The 22,223-nt window shown below is 40.4% G+C and overlaps 1 protein-coding gene and 1 long non-coding RNA gene across 2 annotated transcripts; one reads left to right on the top strand and one right to left on the bottom strand.

Moving 5' to 3' along the window:
- Positions 1-9,531: 9,531 nt before the first annotated feature.
- LOC109140080 (forkhead box protein P2-like) lies at positions 9,532-21,367 on the bottom strand. Its single transcript, XM_019265800.2, has 16 exons — positions 21,259-21,367; positions 20,311-20,479; positions 17,058-17,162; positions 16,072-16,158; positions 15,424-15,544; positions 14,881-15,049; positions 14,394-14,498; positions 13,819-13,906; positions 13,256-13,405; positions 12,471-12,654; positions 12,298-12,368; positions 11,636-11,737; positions 11,399-11,520; positions 10,908-10,977; positions 10,714-10,817; positions 9,532-10,635 (listed from the first exon to the last, which is right to left on the bottom strand). Exons 2-16 carry the CDS (start codon positions 20,464-20,466, stop codon positions 10,518-10,520), a joined length of 1,752 nt encoding a protein of 583 aa, XP_019121345.2. The 5' UTR covers positions 20,467-20,479; positions 21,259-21,367; the 3' UTR covers positions 9,532-10,517.
- Positions 11,484-14,869, top strand: LOC113744174 (uncharacterized). Its single transcript, XR_003461321.1, has 3 exons — positions 11,484-11,579; positions 13,804-13,930; positions 14,714-14,869. It is a non-coding gene; the product is annotated as an uncharacterized LOC113744174 (long non-coding RNA).
- Positions 21,368-22,223: the final 856 nt, after the last annotated feature.

Below are 22,223 nucleotides of genomic sequence, written 5' to 3'. Positions count from 1 at the left end.
GGAGACTGACTCGTTCTGTAGCCAGCCTCAAGTGGACGTTCAAGAGGCTGCAGCTTTTGGCATTTCTGCACTGGCTTCACTTCACACACCACGGAGTTGCCACTTGGCTGTGAGGCGACTAACAACATATTAATTAATTAATTAATTTATTTATTTATTTTGTACACTTACATGCAAAATTTTAAAAAATTAACTAAACAAATTAAGGGAATTATTGTAACATAAATTTCATTTGGCTTAAAGATTCGAACTCAGGGTCGCTAGCTTTAACAAATTCTCATGGTCTGTCCGCGTCAGGGCGACTATCCACGTGAGCCATGCTGTGTTATCTTACACCCGTTAACATGTGATAAAGTAAACATGTATGTAAAAAACATGTTAGAGGTTAGTCCATAATCAAATATAGTTTTTTTCTGACTTAAAATCCAAAACAAAACAAAGTAATTAGTACACGCGAAATATGTTGATCCTCAAGATGAGGAAGATGAGGCCAGCATCGTCATTACTGTTGATGGGAATGAACAGGGATCAGCTTTTTCAGAGGGGCTGTTGACTAAGTGCCGTCAAAAGTGCTGCGCTGAAAAAAAGTCGACTTGCCCGCCTCGCCGTGAGTCTTTGGCACATCAAAGCGGCACATAAGTGAGCTGTTGAAGTTGTCGAGCACCACGCTAACTTTCAGTCAGCGGAACGTGTCGCGTGGAGAGGCAATTCAGAAGAAAAGTGTCACTAATGGGCTGACAGCATCAAAGGAAGCCCTGAGAGGTAACAGCAAACTTAAGACAATTACTGACATTAGTCAAAACACAGAGCTGGAAATATGAGGCCTTTGTTCTGTGTTGGATGTGACGTCTCCGGTAACAGCTTCACTTCATGCTGTTCATCAGCCGATGTGTTGGGATTGTTTATGAGTTTTATTTGAGCTCTTTTACGTTAACAGCCATTAATATGAGAAATCAGTTATAATAATTCAATGATCAGCATGATTATTTTCAGTAATTCATGCACAAGTCTTAATTACACCACCTCTTAAGTCATAAGGACAAAAATTCCATAAAAACTGCTATAAAAACTTTACAAATTAAATTTCTTTTCTGCTTTTTTTCTGCAGAAATCTCTTATCTCAAATAATACCACTTAATTATTTTGATATTTTAACCCTTTAAATGCCAGTTTGATTACATTATTGATGAAAAAAAAAAAAACACAACCAATGAGTTATTTTTTTCCCTTTTTTCATAAATAACATCAAGTAAGGAAGCTGGCATTTAAAGGTTAAAAAATCTAAATGCGGAAAAAAAATTATTATAAAAAAAAAAGATCTAATTCTAAAATATTATCATTAATAGCAGTTTTTTTTTGGAATTGGATATTTTGTCCTAAATTACTTTTTTTTTTACAGTTTTATTAGAAAAATTAATAAACTTGAATTCCAAAATTTTCAAAGGAGAGAGACTTGTTACAAAAAAATTGTGCCATATGCACGAACACAGCCAAAACGATGGCCGGAAATATTTTGTCAAGTGGACAAATGAGGGTTAATATATGTAACTATATCCAAAAACACAACTTTATAAAACATTCAAAAATGTGAAGGATTGTGTTATTTTTATTATCTAACATCGTTTAGTTTGATTCAATTGATTGGAGTTTAGTCGTGTTGTGTTACAGTAAAAAACACACCACAACGTCTTTATTTACCCAAAACAAAGCCGTTTTTTATTTTTCCATGTAAAATACGCACAATACACTCGCACAGGTGTAACGCGCCGCTTAGTGGCAATGTGTGATTGAGTCTACGAGCATAGTGGTGGGTAACAAAGCTTAGCGGTGTGTGACGTTTAAATCAGAGTTTACATCGTCACACTTGGGACATACAATAACATTACAGTTTTTTTTTATTTTTAAAGACAGAGCAGTATGTACACCACATCCAGCTCAAAATGTTATAAAGTGGGAATGTTTGGAACAATCTTTATTTCAGTGGAAACACATGTTACCACAGGAAAACACACATAAGACAGACGACTTACTTTTAAAAAATGAACTTAATAAAACATTTTTAACGTACGAAGACGACAGAGAGAAGCCACGGAACAATCTACACATGTTTCGACCACCTCTAACGTAAGATTTTCATCCTCTCACGATAAACAGACGAAACATTGATTCTCTACATCATATCGTAACAAATATTCTGTAAACCACTTACTTTGGCCTTTTGGAGTATCATTTACATAAAAGAGTAGGATTTGTTCTTTAGTTCTCCAACTATCAGATCACTACTCTGTTTTTTTTTTACTTTGTTCATTCTCGTGTCTTTTTCTGACTTTGATGGGACAAATAACAACTTTTCTTATCTTGGTAGTTCAAGTGTGAGCAGCTGTACAGCTTTAAATCTCATATCAACTTTAAAAGTCCTTTTTATAATTATCATTATACATTTTGAACCTAAGAGTTCAAATATTTTAGCGACACAAAAACCACAGGAGGATATTCTACTTCGTTCTTCCTCGATCTGAAACGAAATAAATGTGTACGTGACGGTGTCATATAAACTGTCGTCTACATCCCTGAATGTTCAACAGAGGTTTACTCACTGCTTTGCAATTATAATGTGTGTAGTTCTTTTGTCATTCGAGTCGAACAATGCTCTTGGTCAGCTTCAGTCACGTCGGCTGGTCACTGTCGGCATCAGAGATTCTTGGTCGCTCAGGTTCAGTGCTTCTCGTCTTTATAAAAACAGACCTGCAAGAAGGACAAAGATAGTTTCAATCAATACTGCAGCAGGTTCACTGAGTTCACAGTAAATTAAAAAGACCTCACTGTGCAGACAGGTTTTGTTGACTGTCGTCCTGTATTTGACTCCCGGGGTGTTTTCTGCTCACGGCTCCTTGAATCCTGGCAGTGAAGCTTCAGCAGCGCCGTCTTTCCAAAGAAGACAAATCAAAAATCAAACATCAATCTCAAACCGGGTCAGAACCGTCCTGTCATCAGGACAGCTTCTGCTGCAGTCCTCACCTGTAAGCTGGTGTTCAGAACGGCCCTAAAATCCAGATTGGAGGACACATTTTTCATCAGCGACGGACCCCTGCGAACAAACAAAGGTAACAGAATTTTTAAAAATGGATCCATGTCTAATTCATGGTGAGCAAATCAATACCTTGTATATATTCTGCAAAACACAACATGGTTAACAACAATAGTTCGAGGCAAGGTCAGTTATGATGACAAATAATTCAGTCGCATGAGTCTCCTCTCATTTATCACTAAATATATGATATGAATGATAAATATGAGACAACATACATGTACTCCTCGTATATATTTTGTCTTGTTTGAAACACAGTGGTGTCCAAACAGATCACAGACTTTAAAAGTCTTATTTGTTTAGTTTATGAAAGTTAACACCTTAAAATGTGCCTACTTTGTAAGGATTTAAATTGCTGCCTCCAAATATTACCATCAACCAGCAGGTCATCCACTGTACCCCGTGATCTCTGGGACTCCCCTCTGGTATTCCACCTGCGCCACCGTCCACACGGCGCCTTTCACGTTCTCCACGCGCACGAAGCACTGTGCAGGGCTCAGGTTGTGTCGCACTGCGTCTGATCCAGAGAAATCAAAGTGAAGGAGAGATTACGAGTGCACGCTGCAGGAATCAGGTAGACACACACACACACCACATTGGGAGTTAATTATGTGGAGGTGCGATACCTTCCAAGTGGCGGCGTTGCGTCTGAATAAGCAAACGTCCGTGTGAACCAGTTGTATATCCGTTGAGCGTAGTTGCATGTCTGATGTTTCCATAATAGCCTGTAATTGAAGAGAAATAAAAAAAAAAACTGTAGATATTACAGGACAAATAAAAACCTGAGCCGAGGAAGGAGGGAAAGTCCACCTCCACAAGCCTGATGGAGTCTTTTATTCTTTGATTCTACGTATGAAGTGTAGCAGGTGTTGGGCTGCAAATAGCATTTTATTTTCAGCATCAATCATCACCAGAAGTGTCATAAAAAAAAAAACGTGTCCAAGTAACACTCCAATAACCAAAGATATTCCATTTTCTATCATCATATCAAAGATGTATATTTATGAAACACAAATGAGGATTTTTTTTTAGAATTTATGCTTGAAAAGTTACTTAATTGACATTATTAATCAATTATTGTTGATTTTCTCTTGATGTTTTCGGATTAATGAGCTCACATGGCAACATAAATATATAAGGAGGTAATTAAGGCATCCAACATTAAAAACTGATCACACAATTAGTCTACAAGGTGATTTAAATAATACATAGATAATTAATGTAATATACAGTCATTTGAAGATCAATAAAAGAGGCTGTACTTGTCGTATCAGGGTTGCATAGGTGAAAGGTGGCCTGATGTCTGTGTCTTGTAGAGTTCATATTCATTTTCTGAAACAAGACAAGAAGCATGAAGTGAAAATTAAAATAGAGAATGAATGATTTATTTGTTGTTGATCATATTTACTATAATAACAAGTGTAGTAGTTACCCGTAGAGAGGGAGTACCAGAGGGTGATGACGGCGCCTCATGGCCCCAGCACATGACGTCTGAGTGGGCGACTCTTCATCGCACCCGTGGGAGGGCGAGCTGACACGGAGCACGGGCTGCGGGACGCCTGGGCCGAGTCTGACGGCTCAGCGAGGGCAGGCGTTTGGCGACTGAGCTGAGCTATTAGCGACACAAGCACACCGATCCGAGTTACAAAAGGAACGAGTGGGATGAAAAGACTTGACAGAAACAAAACAAGAAGCCGGGGGAGGGTGGGCGGGGGAGTGTAACAGCGATTTGATCCGCCTCTTCAGAGGTGATCCCGCTAATATCGCAAGAAGAGGGAGTCAATATGGTTATTATAGGGTGAATTGTGTGGTGGGGTGGGGTGATATGGTGCAATATTTGCGAGATTAAACAAATGAAGCTCCCGCGTTATCAGAGCATGTCTGAGCTGCTGAAAACACAACGGCAGCCATCTGGTGCCTGCAGCTGGGCAACGAGAGGGAAGGAAGTGCTCCCATCCTCAAAAAGAGGGACGAAGATCTCCACAAAGGGAGAGTGTGAAAGTAATTTGAGAGTTGTGTAAAAAATTTTTTTTTTAAATATTCAAACGACCATCTGGCAACATCTTTTTGTAACTCATCCGACTGTAAAAGTTGTGATGCAGCCAGACACGTGTTTTTTTTTTTCACAGATATTTGGAGCTCGCTTTCTTTTCGCCTCATTTGCTTCGTGTCCGTGATCACCGCCTGCTTATCTACCTGTGGCCGCGCGGGTCAGCGGCCCGTCTCAGGCTGCTGCGGCTGTAGACTCGGGGCACAGAGGTCGACTGAGCTCTAAAGACGGCAGGATGCAGGGAGCCATCATGGCTTGCAGACGCTCCCGTTCTTTGCAGAGCTGTTAAGAGGAGACAGAGGAAGAGGAGGGAGGGAGAGGAGATCAGGGCGGACGGCGAGCACAGATTGTTGAAATGGAACGTGTGAACCAAACACATCCTGGAAAGAAACAATTTCCTGCAGGCGGCAAAACATTACATGAATATTTAAATGTGCAATAAGTTAGGCGGCGAAACTTTAGGGAAAAATCATGGAAAAGCAGAAACGTTGGTGTTTTAAATCAATACAAACCTGTGGCAACGCAAACACACACTCACTATCGAAGGACAAAATACGACATGATATTAAACATCCAATTATGTGTTGACCCGGAAAGTTTCACATCCAGAGCAGCAGCAATGACTTTTCGTCGTTGGAAATCTGTTCCAGGGATTCGATCCCTACCTGAAGCTCGAGCTGCTGAACCACCTGCATCTGAACTCTGCACTGCGCTGTACTCCTGTCATCCAGAGTGTGTTCACTGCCATGTGCCTGGAACACAACACAAAACACAGGTGAGTTGATTATCGTTTGGCTGATTTCAGTGCGGTACGGTGAGTCAACGGTGAGCCGGAGTCAAGAAATATTCATGGGAAACTTTATCAGACCACTCGTGCGGGAAATGATATAATGACCCGTGGGGGGCAGTGGTTACCGCTGTGGTCGCCTCACAGCAAGAGGTTTGAATCCTCGGCTGGAGCTTTTTCTGCTCTGGCTTTCTTCCCACAGTCCAAACACATGCACTTAACAGGTTCATCGGTGAACTCAAATTGACTGTGGGTGTGAATGTGAGTGTGGACGGTTGTTAGTCCTAGGTGCCCTGTGACGAGCTTCTGATCGCTCGGACAGAGCCCGTTTGAGGCTAAAGGGGGTAGTAGTAATGACTTCACTGTAGTTTCTCCTCTGAATCATGCAGCAAAACAGGTACAAAGTCAAAAAAAGTGAAATGCATAAGATGGACTTACTGATGAATGGCTGAAGTTTTCACACACCGACTCGCATCCGGGCCAGTTACACACACCATGGCTGTAGAGAGTGTGCACGGCGGTGCGATCGGCTTAGAGCGGCGGATGAAACAGGAGAGGTAACGTACGGACTGATAACAAGCAACAAAAGCAAACACACGGCAACAAAACAGATGTTTTTTTCTTTTCAACCTAAAAGGAATGACAGAGAGAGGTGTTCAGGGAGCGCTAAAAAATAAATGGGAAAGTATTTACTTTTGATTTGGGAGATGTAGTCGTGTAAAGTTGTTTTGTTTTTCTTCGTTAAAGGTGGCGGAGCAACAAGCAAACAAACAAAACATCCCTGCCGCCTCCCCCAGGGAATTAAAAAGTGAAGTCTTGCTGCGAGGCAAACAGTCAACAGATGACACGTCTGTGATGTTGACACAAATAAAAAAGCAGCAGCAGCATCTCAGCAAACAGACGGATCGGACCTGCTTTGTTAGTTTTTATTTCTGGATCATGCCAAACATTCAGACGCTGCTATATGTTTTATATTTTAAGGATACACGTATACCATGTATACTATTATATCTGTGACGTCACCCACAAGTTACTGAAGAGCTTGTTGTGAAGTTTAGTGTGGTGCTTTGTTCACTGTCATCATCTAAAAATTGGCAAAGATGTTGATCGTTGGTGGAGCTGAATAGGCCTCCTGTAAAGGCGTCCGTCTGTCAGTCAGTGTGTCCACGCTGTTAATTATGCATAACTTAAATCTTTTTTTTATTTTTATTCTTAATGATAGTACAGCTGAAAATAGACAGGAAGCAGAGAGAGGGGGAGTGACACGCAGTAAATTAGCCGTCCGATGCGGGATTCGAACTGGGGCCAGCTGCAGCGAGGACTACAACCTCCACACACGGGGCGGCCGCTTAACCCACTACGCTACCGACCGTCTCCACAATTTGCACTTTTTGATTTATGTTTCACAAGGTGGCAAGATGTTGGGTGAACCGGGTGTTCCTGGGCAGATAGGTAGGTGTAGTAGCATCATCCTCCTCACTGCTGGTTAACGTGAAACATGCAGAGCTCGCTGTGCTTCACTGGCAATAATATATAAAAACAGAAAAGTAAAAAAAAAAAAGGGCCAGCTGCAGCGAGGACTATAGCCTCTACACATGGGGCGGCCGCTTAACCCACTACACTACCGACCGCCCCCATAACTTAAATCTTTGATATAATTTGAAGAGGTGAGTTCTATAAAAGTTTACCCTCAACACAGTTGTCATGAAATGGATGATAACTGTTTTTTGTACCAGGCTGTAAACATGTTTATTTCTGCTGTGAAGTTGGACATTTGAACATGGGGACTTACGGAGACTGACTCGTTCTGTAGCCAGCCTCAAGTGGACGTTCAAGAGGCTGCAGCTTTTGGCATTTCTGCACTGGCTTCACTTCACAACCACGGAGGTTGCCACTTGGCTGTGAGGCGACTAACAACTATTAATAATTAATTAATTAATTTATTTATTTGTTACACTTACATGTTACACTTACACTTACATGCAAAATTTTAAAAAATTAACTCAAACAAATTAAGGGAATTATTGGTACATAAACGTCATTAGCTTTGTTTTGGCTTGAAGATTCGTAACTCAGGGTCTACTTAGCTTTCAACAAATTCTCATGGTCTGTCCCAGCGGTCCATGGGCTGACTATCCACGTGAGCCATGCTGTTTTATCTTACACCCGTTAACATGTGATGAAATGTAACATGTATGTAAAACAACATGTTAGAGGTTAGTCACATAATCAAATATAGTTTTTATTCTGACTTAAAATCCAAAACAAAACAAAGTAATTAAGTACAGCCCTGTATGTGAAATATGTTGATCCTACAAGATGAGGAAGATGAGGCTCAGCATCGTCATTACATGTTGATGGGACGATGAACAGGGATCAGCTCTTTCAGAGGGGCTGTTGACTAAGTGCCGTCAAAAGTGCTGCGCTGAAAAAACATGTCGACTTGCCCGCCTCGCCGTGAGTCTTTGGCACATCAAAGCGGCACATAAGTGAAGCTGTTGAAGTTGTCGAGCACCACGCTAACTTTCAGTCAGCGGAACGTGTCGCGTGGAGAGGCAATCAGAAGAAAAGTGTCATCTAATGGGCTGACAGCGAATCAAAGGAAGCCCTGAGAGGTAACAGCAAACTTAAGACAATTACTGACATTAGTCAAAACACAGAGCTGGGAAATATGAGGCCTTTGTTCTGTGTTTGGATGTGACGTCTCCGGTAACAGCTTCACTTCATGCTGTTCATCAGCCGATGTGTTGGGATTGTTTATGAGTTTTATTTGAGCTCTTTTAGTCGTTAACAGCCATTAATATGAGAAAAAAATGGTTTCAAAATGATCGGTTCAGTTATAATAATTCAATGCTCAGCATGATTATTTTCAGTAATTCATGCACAAGTCTTAATTTACCACCCTCTTAAGTCATCAAGGACAAAAATGTCCACTTCCAAAAACAAAAAAAAACTGCTATAAAAACTTTACAAATTAAATTTCTTTTCTGCTTTTTTTTCTTAAACTAAAAGTACCAAACATTAAATTATTTTGATGATTTTAACCCTTTAAATGCCAGTTTGATTACATTATTGATGAAAAAAAACACAACCAATGAGTTATTTTTCCCTTTTTTTCATAAATAACATCAAGTAATGAAGCTGGCGTTTAAAGGTTAAAAAATCTAAATGCGGAAAAAAATATTATTATAAAAAAAAAAGATCTAATTCTAAAATTATTATCATTAATAGCAGTTTTTTTTTTTTTTGGAATTGGACATTTTTGTCCTAAATGACTTTTTTTTTTTTTTAAGTTTTATTAGAAAAATTAAAACTAAAATTCCAAAATTTGTCAAGAGAGAGACTTTGTTACAAAAAATTGTGCCATATGCACGAACACAGCCAAAACGATGGCCGGAAATATTTTGACAAGTGGACAAATGAGGGTTAATATATGCAACTATCATTGATTTGAACTACATCCAAAAACACAACTTTATAAACATTCAAAATATTGTGAAGGATTTTGTTTAATTTTATGATCTAATCATCGTTTAGTTTGATTCGATTTTGATTGGAGTTTAGTCGTGTTGTGTTACAGTAAAAAATCACACCACAACGTCTTTATTTACCCAAAACACCAAAAGACCGTTTTTTATTTTCCATGTAAAATACGCAACATACACTCGCACAGGTGTAACCGCGCCAGCTTAGTGGCAATGTGTGACGTTGAGTCTACGAGCATAGTGGTGGGTAACAAAGCTTAGCGGTGTGTGACGTTTAAATCAGAGTTTACATCGTCACACTTTGGACATACAATTACATTACAGTTTTTTTTTTAATTTATAAAGACAGAGCAGTATGTACACAACATCCAGCTCAAAATGTTATAAAAGTGGAATGTTTGGAACAATCTTTATTTCAGTGGAAACACAGCGCCGGATTTAAACACATAAGTTACACACAGGAAAACACACATAAGACAGACTTACTTTTTAAAAATGTAACGTTAATAAAACATTTTTAACGTACGAAGACGACAGAGAGAAGCCACGGAACAATCTACACATGTTTCGACCACCTCTAACGTAAGATTTCTTCATGTCTCTCACGATAAACAGACGAAACATTGATTCTCTACATCATATCGTAACAAATATTTCTGTAAATCACTTACTTTGGCCTTTTGGAGTATATCATTTACATAAAAGAGTAGGATTTGTTCTTTAGTTCTCCCAAAGCTGTCAGATCACTACTCTGTTTTTATTTACTTTGTTCATTCTCGTGTCTTTTTCTGACTTTGATGCTCGTCGTGATGGGACTAAACATAATTTTCTTATCTTGGTAGTTCAAGTGTGAGCAGCTGTACAGCTTTAAATCTCATATTCAACTTTAAAAGTCCTTTTTATCATTATCATTATACATTTTGAACCAAATATTTTAGTCCGACACAAAAACCACAGGAGGATATTCTACTTCGTTCTTCCTCGATTCTGAAACGTCAAAATAAATGTGTACGTGACGGTGTAATATAAACTGTCGTCTACATCCCTGAATGTTCAACAGAGGTTTACTTCACTGCTTTGCAAATTATAATTGTGTGAGTTCTTTTGTCATTCGATGTCGAACAAATGCTCTTGGTCAGCTTCAGTCACGTCGGCTGGTTTCACTGTCGGCATCAGAGATTCTTGGTCGCTCAGGTTCAGTGCTTCGTCTTTAATAAAAACAGACCTGCAAGAGGCGACAAAGATATTTCAATCAGTACTGCAGCAGATTCACTGAGTTCACAGTAAATTAAAAAGAACTCACTGTGCAGACAGGTTTTGTTGACTGTCGTCCTGTATTTGACTCCCGGGGTGTTTTCTGCTCACGCGCTCCTTGAATCCTGGCAGTGAAGCTTCAGCTAGCGCCGTCTTTTACAAAGAAGACAAATCAAAAATCAAACAATCAATCTCAAACCGGGTCTGAACCGTCCTGTCATCAGGACAGCTTCTGCTGCTCACCTGTAAGCTGCTGTTCAGAACGGCCCTAAAATCCAGACTGGAGGACACGTTTTTCATCAGCGACGGACCCCTGCGAACAAACAAAGGTAACAGAATTTTTAAAAATGGATCCATGTCTAATTCATGGCGAGCAAATCAATACCTTGTATATATTCCGCAAAACACAACACGGTTAACAACAATAGTTCGAGGCAAGGTCAGTTATGATGACAAATAATTCAGTCGCATGAATGATCAGGAAAGAAACCTTGAACTAGAGTCTGTCGCCGGCGTCACTCGTCTCATATTTATCACTAACAATATGATATGAATGATAAATATGAGACAACATACATGTATTCCTTGTATATATTCTGTCTTGTTGGAAACAGATCACAGACTTTAAAAGTCTTATTTTTTTTGTTTAGTTTATGAAAGTTAACACCTTAAAATGTGCAATACTTTGCAAGGATTTATTTAAATACGCTCAACCAGCAGGTCATCCACTGTACCCCGTGATCTTCTGGGATCTCCTCCTCTGGTATTCCACCTCGTCCACCGTCCACACGGCGCCTTTCACGTTCTCCACGCGCACAAAGCACTTGTGCAGGCTCAGGTTGTGTCGCACTGCGTTCTGATCCAGAGAAAATCAAAGTGAAGGAGAGATTACTGAGTGCACGCTGCAGGAATCAGGTACGACACACACACACACACACACATTGGGAGTTAATTATGTGGAGGTGCGATACCTTCCAAGTGGCGGCGTTGCGTCTGAAATAAGCAAACGTCCGTGTGAACCAGTTGTATATCTCGTTGAGCGTTAGTTGCATGTCTGATGTTTCCATAATAGCCTGTAGATTGAAGAGAAATAAAAAAACTGTAGCATATTACAGGATCGAATTAAAACCCTGAGCCGAGGAAGGAGGGAAAGTCACACCTCCACAAGCCTGATGGAGCCTTTTTATTCTTTGATTCTACGTATGAAGTGTAGCAGGTGTTGGGCTGCAAATAGCATTTTATTTTCAGCATCAATCACCATCAGAAGTGTTATAAAATTAAAAAAACGTGTCCAAGTAACACTCCAATAACCAAAGATATTCCATTTTCTATCATATCATATCAAGATGTATATTTATGAAACACAAATGAGGATTTTTTTTTTATTTATGCTTGAAAAGTTACTTAATTGACATTATTAATCAATTATTGTTGATTTTCTCTTGATGTTTTCGGATTAATGAGCTCACATGGCAACATAAATACATAAGGAGGTAATTAAGGCATCCGACATTAAAAACTGCTGATGCGTTTTTAATTTTAAATCACACAATTAGTCTACAAGGTGATTTAAATAATACATAGATACATTAATGTAATATACAGTCATTTAAATCAATAAAAGAGGCTGTACTTGTCGTATCAGGGTTGCATAGGTGAAAGGTGGCCTGATGTCTGTGTTCTTGTAGAGTTCATATTCATTTTCTGAAACAAGACAAGAAGCATGAAGTGAAAATTAAAATAGAGAATGAATGATTTATTTGTTGTATGATCATATTTACTATAATAAACAGTGTAGTAGTTTACCCGAAGAGAGGGAGTAGACCAGAGGGTGATGACGGCGCCTCATGGCCCCAGCACATGACGTCTGAGTGGGCGACTCTTCATCGCACCCGTGGGAGGGCGAGCTGACACGGAGCACGGGCTGCGGGGACGCCTGGGCCGAGTCTGACGGGCTCAGCGAGGGCAGGCTGTTGGCGACTGAGCTGAGCTATTAGCGACACAAGCACACCGATCCGAGTTAACAAAAGGAACGAGTGGGATGAAAAGACTTGACAGAGAAACAAAACAAGAAGCCGGGGGAGGGTGGGCGGGTGGAGTGTAACAGAGCGATTTGATCCGCCTCTTCAGAGGTGATCCCGCTAATATCGCAAGAAGAAGGGAGTCAATTATGGTTAATTATAGGGTGAAATTGTTTGGTGGGTGGTTGTGATTATGGTGCAATATTTGCGAGATTAACAAATGATTAGCTCCCGCGTTATCAGAGCATGTCTGAGCTGTCTGAAAACACAACGGCAGCCATCTGGTGCCTGCAGCTGGGCAACGAGAGGGAAGGAAGTGCTCCCATCACTCAAAAAGAGGGACGAAGATCTCCACAAAGGGAGAGTGTGAAAGTAATTTGAGTTGTGTAAAAAAAGTTTTTTTTAAATATTCAAACGACCTTCATCTGGCAACATCTTTTTGTAACTCATCCGACTGTAAAAGTTGGTGATTGCAGCCAGACACGTGTTTTTTTTCACAGATATTTGGAGCTTCGCTTTCTTTTCGCCTCATTTGCTTCGTGTCCGCTGATCACCGCGCTGCTTATCTACCTGTGGGCCGCGCGGGTCAGCGGTCGGGTCAGCGGTCGCGTCAGGCTGCTGCGGCTGTAGACTCGCGGGCACAGAGGTCGACTGAGCTTCTAAAGACGGCAGGTGCAGGTGAGCCATCATGGCTTGCAGACGCTCCCGTTCTTTGCAGAGCTGTTAAGAGGAGATGGAGGAAGGAGGGAGGGAGGGAGAGGAGATCAGGGCGGACGGTGTGGCATCGAAAACAGCGAGCACAGATTGTTGAAATGGAACGCTGTGAACCAAACACATCCTGGAAAGAAACAATTTCCTGCAGGCGGCAAAACATTACATGAATATTTACAATGTGCAATAAGTTTAGGCGGCGAAACTTTGGGGGAAAATCGTGGAAAAGCAGAAAACTGTTGGTGTTTTAAATCAATACAAACCTGTGCAACGCAAACACACACTCACTATCGAAGGACAAAATACGACAATGGTATTAAACATCCAATTTTATGTGCTTGACCCGGACAAGTTTGCACATCCAAAGCAGCAGCAATGACTTTTTCGTCGTTGGAACTCTGTTCCAGGGATTGGATCCCTACCTGAAGCTCGAGCTGCTGAACCACCTGCATCTGAACTCTGCACTGGGCTGTACTCCTGTCGTCCAGAGTGTGTTCACTGCCCATGTGCCTGGAACACAACACAACACAACATGTGAGTATGATTAGCGTTTGGCTGATTTCAGTGCGGTACGGTGAGTCAACGGTGAGCCGGAGTCAGAAATATTCATGGAAACTTTATTCAGAACACTCGTGCGGGAAATGAATATAATGATCTCTTGTGGCGGGGCAGTGGTTAGCGCTGTGGTCGCCTCACAGCAAGAAGGTTTGAACCTCGGCTGGAGCTTTTCTGCTCTGGCTTCTTCCCACAGTCCAAACACATGCACTTAACAGGTTCATCGGTGACTCTAAATTGACTGTGGGTGTGAGTGTGGACGGTTGTTAGTCTCTATGTGCCCTGTGACGAGCTTGCTGATCGCTCGGATCAGAGCCCCGTTTGAGGCCTAAAGGGGGGTAGTAGTAATTGACTTCACTGTAGTTTCTCCTCTGAATCATGAGCAAACAGGTACAAAGAGTCAAAAAAAAGGTGAAATGCATTAAGATGGACTTGAACCTACTTGATGAATTGGCTGAAGTTTTCACACACCGACTCGCATCCGGGCCAGTTACACACACCATGGCTGTAGAGAGTGTGCACGGCGGTGCGATCGGCTTTAGCGGCACTGGATGAAACAGGAGGAGAGTAACGGTACTGTCAACTGATAAACAGCAACAAAATCAGACAACAAGGCAACAAAACAGATGTTTTTTTCTTTTCAACCTAAAAGGAAATGACAGAGAGAGGTGTTCAGGGAGCGCTTAAAAAATAAATGGGAAAGTATTTACTTTTGATTTGGGAGATGTAGTCGTGTAAAGTTTTTTTTTTTCTTCGTTAAAGGTGGCGGAGCACAAAGCAAACAAACAAAACATCCCTGCCGCCTCCCCCAGGGGGAATTAAAAGTGAAGTCTTGCTGCGAGAGCAAACAGTCTAACAGATGACACGTCTGTGATGTTGACACAAATAAAAAAGCAGCAGCATCATCTCAGCAAACAGACGGATCGTACCATTCTGCCCCGCGAGGGGAAGAAGTCTGATGGTCAGTGCTGCGTCTCCCAGTGACTTTTGCCGACACGTTGTTGTGCGCAGGTGAGTCCTTGGATGTGGATTTATCTTCGGTCGCTCCGTTTGTGAGCTCTTTCCATATCTGCTGCATCTCTGCAGGACTCAAACCACCTGAAACATGAAACAAAACAAGCATGAAACTCAGTGTAGACACTCAATCCCACCTCAAAGCTCGAGGGCACAGGTGTAATCCAGGAATCATCATCGCAGCTAAAAAATGAAGTTTCACTTTCATCGTGTCTTTGGAGTTTAGTGCAGTTATATAACCGAACCAACAAGAAATCCTTCCAATCAGATACATGTCTGTCTATTTTTCTGTCCACCTGATTTCAGACAGTAAACAGTGACCGTGCGGTCGATTTCAGCTCAAATTGGCAAACACTGCTCTGAAATGAAATGTAGAGAAAAGTAAATGAAACATCACCACTGGAGAAGAAATACAGAAAGAATGCAAAGCCTCTGTGTTAAATGTAAAGAGGAGTGACCTGGAGAGAGGGCAGGCGAGGACAGGACGGGTCTCTGCAACCGGAGGAGCTGCTGCTGCTGCTGCTGCTGCTGCTGCTGGAGCTGGAGGAGCTGCTGAAACACGAGCTGCTGTGCAGGAAGCTGAAGAACGGAGACAGAGAGAAAATCCAACATTTCACACAGAAAAATGAGGCGACATTCGTGTGAAACTCTCTCTTATTTTTTGCTCCTGGTAGTACAGTCCGGGTATTGATCTGGAGCTAAAAAAGAATCTGTGCTGCATCTGTAATGGCATCTTTCAAATACAAATACTAAAAAAAACAGATCTCACATTCCAAAACAAAAAACTCGACGCCCACACCGCCGACATCTCAGCCACGAGGGCTGGAAAACATTGTTCTCAAATCCCAAAAGCGTGTGACTCGAGCAGCAGACGAACATGTTTGGCTCTTAATTGGACATTTCTGTTACATCTCCTACTTTCCGCCATCTGTCGTCGTAAAATGAGTTTTCATTATTTGTGTCACCTGCAGGCCATCACAAAACGTGTCTCATTTTATTTATGACATCTTATTGATCTAACTAACGAGCGCTTTTACCCCAAAAATGGACATACAAACATAAAACCATTTCAATTAAGCTGAGAAATAACAGAAATCTTTACTTACCTCTTTGGCTTTCTTGCTCGGTTGCTGCTGCAGCATCTTCAGGTGAATCTGCTGTTGTTGCTTCTTGTAAAACTCTTTCAGATGTTGCTAAAAAAAATATATATATATGTAGTATTGCTTGTTATTATAGCCATTTATCTCACTCTCAAACAACTCATAGTCATTATAAATTACAAACAGTTAAATGCATTCCCTTAACTCTTCCTTTAGAGAGGTCTGACACACACTATATTACATGAACCCCGGTGGGGTAGAGTCAAAGAACCTCCACCTCTATCGTGCCTCAGTAAAATAACTAACCAACACATTTGCTTGTGTTGTATGTTAGCTCTGAAGTAGTTAGTGTCCTTATTATGGCTCCAGCTTGTTGTTTACTAGATTAGCTATGAGCTTTAATGATGATTTATGGTTAGCTGAAGTTTTTATTATTATTTTTTATTGTGTAATCTAATGTTAGTTAGCATTAGTTTGCCAAAGAAGACCAGTTTGTTCACCAGATTATCTTTGAAATGACCTCAATGGTGGATTAAGATTAGCAGGCTAAAATGAACAGCAACAGTTTCATATTTTTGCGTAAGTTAACGCTTGTTAACGTAGTTAGTTAGTAGTAGAAGTAGTGGTCACGTAGTTTGCACATAAAAGACAATTAGTGTTGAACTAGTTTACCTTAATTGACCAACTAGTTTTCTTTAGTAAACCAGTTTGTTTACCAGATTGGCCATAAAATATCTCAGTAATAGTAAGTTAACTTCAGCTAATGTTAGTTTTTCATAGAATGACCTATTCGTTAATTTACCGGCTTACTATGATGGCGTTCAAAGTAATGCTGTAATACTAATACATAATGTCGAGATTAAATTTAAACAAACAACTAACCTTAATCAACTGATAATGTCCATGCTGCATTGCAGTCACGACTTTAGTTACATACAAGTACAAGAGTAAGAGCTGGAATTATTATATCAGTGTTAATATTGCATAAATACCTGCTGGAGCACAAGAGCTTGTTGCTTCTGGTGGATCAGCGCCTGCAGCTGGTTGGTGGACAGAAGATGCTGCATCTGCTGCGGAGCCATCATAGCCAGGAACACCTTCGAGAAGAAGAAGAAGCAGAAAGATGAAATGACAAAAGAGACGACAGGTCTACCGAGCGCAGGCGAGAGGACGGGTGTGCGTGTGTGAGCGAGACAGAAGGTAAAGTGTCAGGTGTTAAACAGTAATAAGCATCCAATGGAAATCTTTCCAATCCAATTACAAAACTGTGCTGTCAGCCTTTTGTGAACATCATCATGCTGGATTGTGTCATTGACCCTAAAATGAGATGGGAGATAGGCTGACCAGTTAATTAGCAACACAATTACATGCTTGTTGTGACTCCTAATAGAAGTGTATGGGTATTAATAAAGGCAAACACTCACAGAATAATAACTGATCTGCACCGGCTGACAAATAACAGAGTGATTGTCTCCTTTTGTATTCGGGACAATTGCCATGACTGCAACAACAAAAGCCATTTACACTTGTATGACAAACAAAGCTCAGAAATAATACTACTGCTGCTGACAATTGATTGTTGTGGAAAATATCATTCATGATTTGAACACTTTATGGTTTATATCATTATGAATGCCGCATACAAACACGGCATTTGCTGCACAGATGCGTGAAGGTGCTGACCCGATGTTCTTTGCAGGTTTCAGTCAGGCCTTGTGTCTATATTATATCGGAGCAATATATCTTAGAGGCTTACAGGATGTAATGAAAGGAGAACACAGCAGGGACCTCGAGTTTGTCATTTGTGTCATCATTCTTCTAAAATAATATCTCCTGTGTTTGAACCAGACTGATGTGACAACTGGAAAGTAAAGAAAAGTGGAGTGAGTTCAAACTTTGACACGTCTGTCACTTTCAGATATCTATGATTTCGTCTTGTTTAACAAGAGGTAGATTGGTTGATTTGCCAATCGACAAAAAGTTGTTGGTTTTAAAGACGTTTTTTTCAGCATCTTAAGTGTGAGGATTTACTGCTTTTCTTATCCCTTTGGTCGCTGGTTCTCAAACTGTGGTACGATTAAAACATATCAAACCATCAACAACATTTGGAATGAAATTAAACCAGGGGGTCGCTCATATATGATGCATTTACTGAAACATCTTGTTTCAACATCAGCCCGATACGTAGACGCGTTCATCCATGTAGTGCATGCATGATTAGTTCAAATGTGACGTGAGATAGTAGGCAGAGGTTACATAAATGGTTCAGAAGCTCTGGAAATATTACGAAGAGAAGAACCTCTTTGACACCAAACAGGCTCTGGTTCTTGAACCGGTTCTGTTCAGGATTCTACAATAAACAGTCTCCTCCTGCATGAACTGTCTGTAACTGAACAGGATCGGCCTACGCTGCTGGATTTTAACATCTGACAAAATAGTGATACTCGAGAAAGATTAATATTTTCTGAGGTGGTGGTAAAAAAGTTTGAGAAATTTCGATTAGATTCAACTTTATTATCATTGCACAAAGTACTGAGAGAACAAAAAGCAGTTTAGCGTCTAAAAAAATGCAAAAAGGCAATAAAGTGCAGAGTGTGTACATATGTATAAGGACATATAAATAGCAGCAAATATGAATTATGTTATAAGATATATACAGTATTGACAATATGGACAAGTTGAAGGGAATACCTCTGCACGAGGTATTACAGCTTGTGTAGCAGCACAAATGCGGTATAAATGTAATTAAACAGTGCCAGTTAATTAAGCAGAGATATGAGTATGAAATATAATATATATTAACACAGTATTAACAGTAATAGTGTAGTTAAAGTGGTTAAATATAGCTAATGAATACACTATGTATGTGTACTGAGGTGGATTACAGGAACCGGAGACAGTGAGGCGACAGTCAAAGCAAAAGAAAGGGACAGCATGTGAAATAATTTATGATATTTACCTCCACAAAAGAATTCTCTAACTGTTGGGAGAACAGGTTTGTCAAAATGAACAAACAAAACGCCTGAGAAAGTAACATTACAGCAGGAACGCCGGCCTATAGTGTGTCTAATAAAAGTGTAACTCGTGTCCGTACCTCAACACATAAATCTTAAATCCTCCAGCAGTTTTGTTTAGATAAAATAAGCTCTTTAAAAATGTCACTTGGGAACAATTTCCTGCCAATTTCAATTCATCGATTCATCATGAAAACACTGAACAGATTCATTTAGAATAAAAAATAACAGTCGCAGCCTCCGTCTTACACTTTTTTATATTGTGTCCGTACTTTTGATGAAGTCACTGACACACAGCCGGTTTCATTACGAATCACTCCATAACCATTTGTGCTGTTTGGATTGGATGCTGCACTCATAAAAGAAATGCATTAAAGATGGAGCTCCTGCTCCTTCATCACGTCTTCACTGTAAATTGTCTTCATTTGTAACATTTTTTTCTTTGCAGCTTCAAACTTTCATAACGCACAACGCCATTATTGTGTTGCGAAGGCTGGAATCACACAATCCGGCAGACGGGCAATGTCGCAACGCTGCCGTTGTGACATGTCACTTACTGTAGTCGTTATGCTCGCTGGAAATTACAACAGAAGTTTGAAAAATTCAGCTCACGCAGCTGCAAGACAGCGCTGGAAGGCCCTTTACAAAGAACAGCAACGATGGTTTTTATCATATCGTGCCTGTAGGTAACGAGTTGAGAGCCTTGTAAGTGTTTATAAAGTGAATCAAGAGAAAAGAGCAGAGCAAAACTGACAAGATGTGTGAACAGACTGGAGGAAATGGAGGTGATTCATTATGTTGGTTGTTTCATTGATCCCTTAGATTAAGGTTCCCAGGGATTGAAATGCAACAGACAACCATAAAATAGTGTTGGGCCATGCTTATTTACCTTTCACTTGCATCTGTTTGGCCTAGGTCTGTGGACAATTATTCCTCTCTGGCTCTGAGTCACAAACTAATAATGAAGGACAAACAGAGTTCTGCGTGTCAACTCCCAACCCGGATCAGATCTCATATGAAATCGCTGCCACTGTCAACACAGCTACAGGCTGGCCGGGTTTGGTGTCCTGTCAGAGGACGTCCAATATGGAGCTGACTTGCTGTATTTCCCTTGACATCTGTTTGCCTAAGACTGTTCTATTTCCCGCTTATGAAGAGGAGGAGGGAAGGGACGAAAGGAAGAAGAGGAGGATGAGGGGGAGGTTGAGGAGTAGGAGGAGGTTGACGATACCTGTTTATGGCGGAGGCTCTGCCAGTTCTCGCCACTCACTCCACTGCAGGAGTCCCCATTAGCTACTCTCTCTCCTGTGCCGTTGTCTGTGTGACTGAGGAGGATGCTGGCTGGGGTTTGACGGGCTGCCGTGGGACTGAGAGGAGACTCAGGCATCCCAGCTCACGTCCTAAAAGAAAACAGTCAGCAGTAAATAAGCTGTAAGACCCAAAGGCTGCAGATACAGTTCAGCATTGCTGCAAAACTACACCTTTGTGGTGATTGGAGTTAAAGACGTGGCAGGAAGGAGAACTAACTTGTGAATTTAAAAAAAATACCAGAGAGGTTCTGGCTAATAGGATATGCAAAGATTAAAAAGAAAAACAGCAATAAGTTAAAAACAATCCAATGAAATCCTACAGACTAACCACAGACTAAATAAAGTTAATAAATCCATGATTTCCACATAAGAATTGAAATATGCAAAACAGCAAAAAAGCACATGTATTTTAATGGTTAATTACTGTTTTAAAAAATGCAAAATCCTGGACATTAACATCATACAGACCTCATGCAGAAACAACACTGACAGCAATAATAACAAGTGATATACAGTGGGTTCTGACATGTTTTTTGTCAACTGGATATGCACATGACAGTTAGCAGATAGTCTCAGTGTTCGCAGGGATCGAGGAGGATTAAGTAAGTAAGTAATGACAGGTATCACTTTTATAATTTCAGATTATAATAAATCAGCGTTATTTGTGACAGAATATAGTCTGTTATCGGCAGGGCATGAATAGCCTAGAGTTTTTTTAAAGCCAACTTTTTCTTACATGTCTCGTCATGTCATGCAATATTTCTGCAAGAGAACCCAAAAAAATCCTATATATATGCAGGAGAGCTGTAAAATACAAACTATTACCTGTAAAATCCGGCACAGATTAGAGTTGTGTTAAAGATACGTACCCGTTGAAGAAGATGAAGAGCGGAAATTCAGAGCAGAGCCAGGCAGGAGTTGATGTCTCCAAGTCATGCAGTTTGGAGTGAGGATGGGAGAGAACTGATGGAGTGTCTACCTGAGGGGGAGGAGTCGCAGTGTCAGTCAGTGAATTAGACAGCTACAATGGGAGTTGATAACCGGGATGTTAAAAACAGGAATGAAATAGTTACCGAGCCGTGGTGCCAGGCAAAGTACAAGTGGTTTGTAGTGATGATTTGTTTTTTTTCTGCATTTGTAAAAAGCTTGAATTAATCAATAAACATCTGTCTCCATTGCAATAAATTAAAGATATACATTGTAATGTAACATGTACATAAAATATAAAAATATATAATATTCCAGTTGCTTATTTTCCAGTACGGATTAATTTTTATAGGCTTTATTTATTTCTTTGTTGATATTCATAGGCACACACAATAATAGAAGAAACATTACAAAACAAAACGCCTCTAAACAAGCATCATTTATTGTCTTTTTTGATTAACACAAAAGAGTTCTCTTTGAGAAAAGACAAGTATAGTTTTGTGTGACTTTATTTAGATATCGTGGGTTTTTTGAACAACAGAAAGCTCGGCAGCTGCGCGACTGTCAAACTGTTATCAAAGAGCTATTTACAGTGGTGTCTGTGCTTTTTATTTGAATAGCATATCAGTACACCTGTTTTTAAAAGAAAAAAAGACAAAAGTGTTTTAATTTTAGCTGCTGATAAATGCAGTGAGACCCAGAGTGCAAAAGTTCAACACAGCCACACTGACAAACAATGCCTGACGGATGACTCTGATGCAATCACCTCTGCGCGGGGTATTTTTGCACCTGTCACCTCGTTAAGCATTTCGCTTCAGTGTTTTCCTACACAGTAAAACACATTTATAATGTCACTTGCCACTTTTGTTGCAAATTATGTTCAACAGGATGAGTGAAGGTTATAAGG

The sequence above is a fragment of the Larimichthys crocea genome, chromosome XXI (assembly GCF_000972845.2).
Source record: "Larimichthys crocea isolate SSNF chromosome XXI, L_crocea_2.0, whole genome shotgun sequence".
Lineage (NCBI taxonomy): Eukaryota > Metazoa > Chordata > Actinopteri > Sciaenidae > Larimichthys > Larimichthys crocea.
Note: the sequence above shows the minus strand (reverse complement) of the source record. Positions and strands in the feature narration are given on the sequence as shown.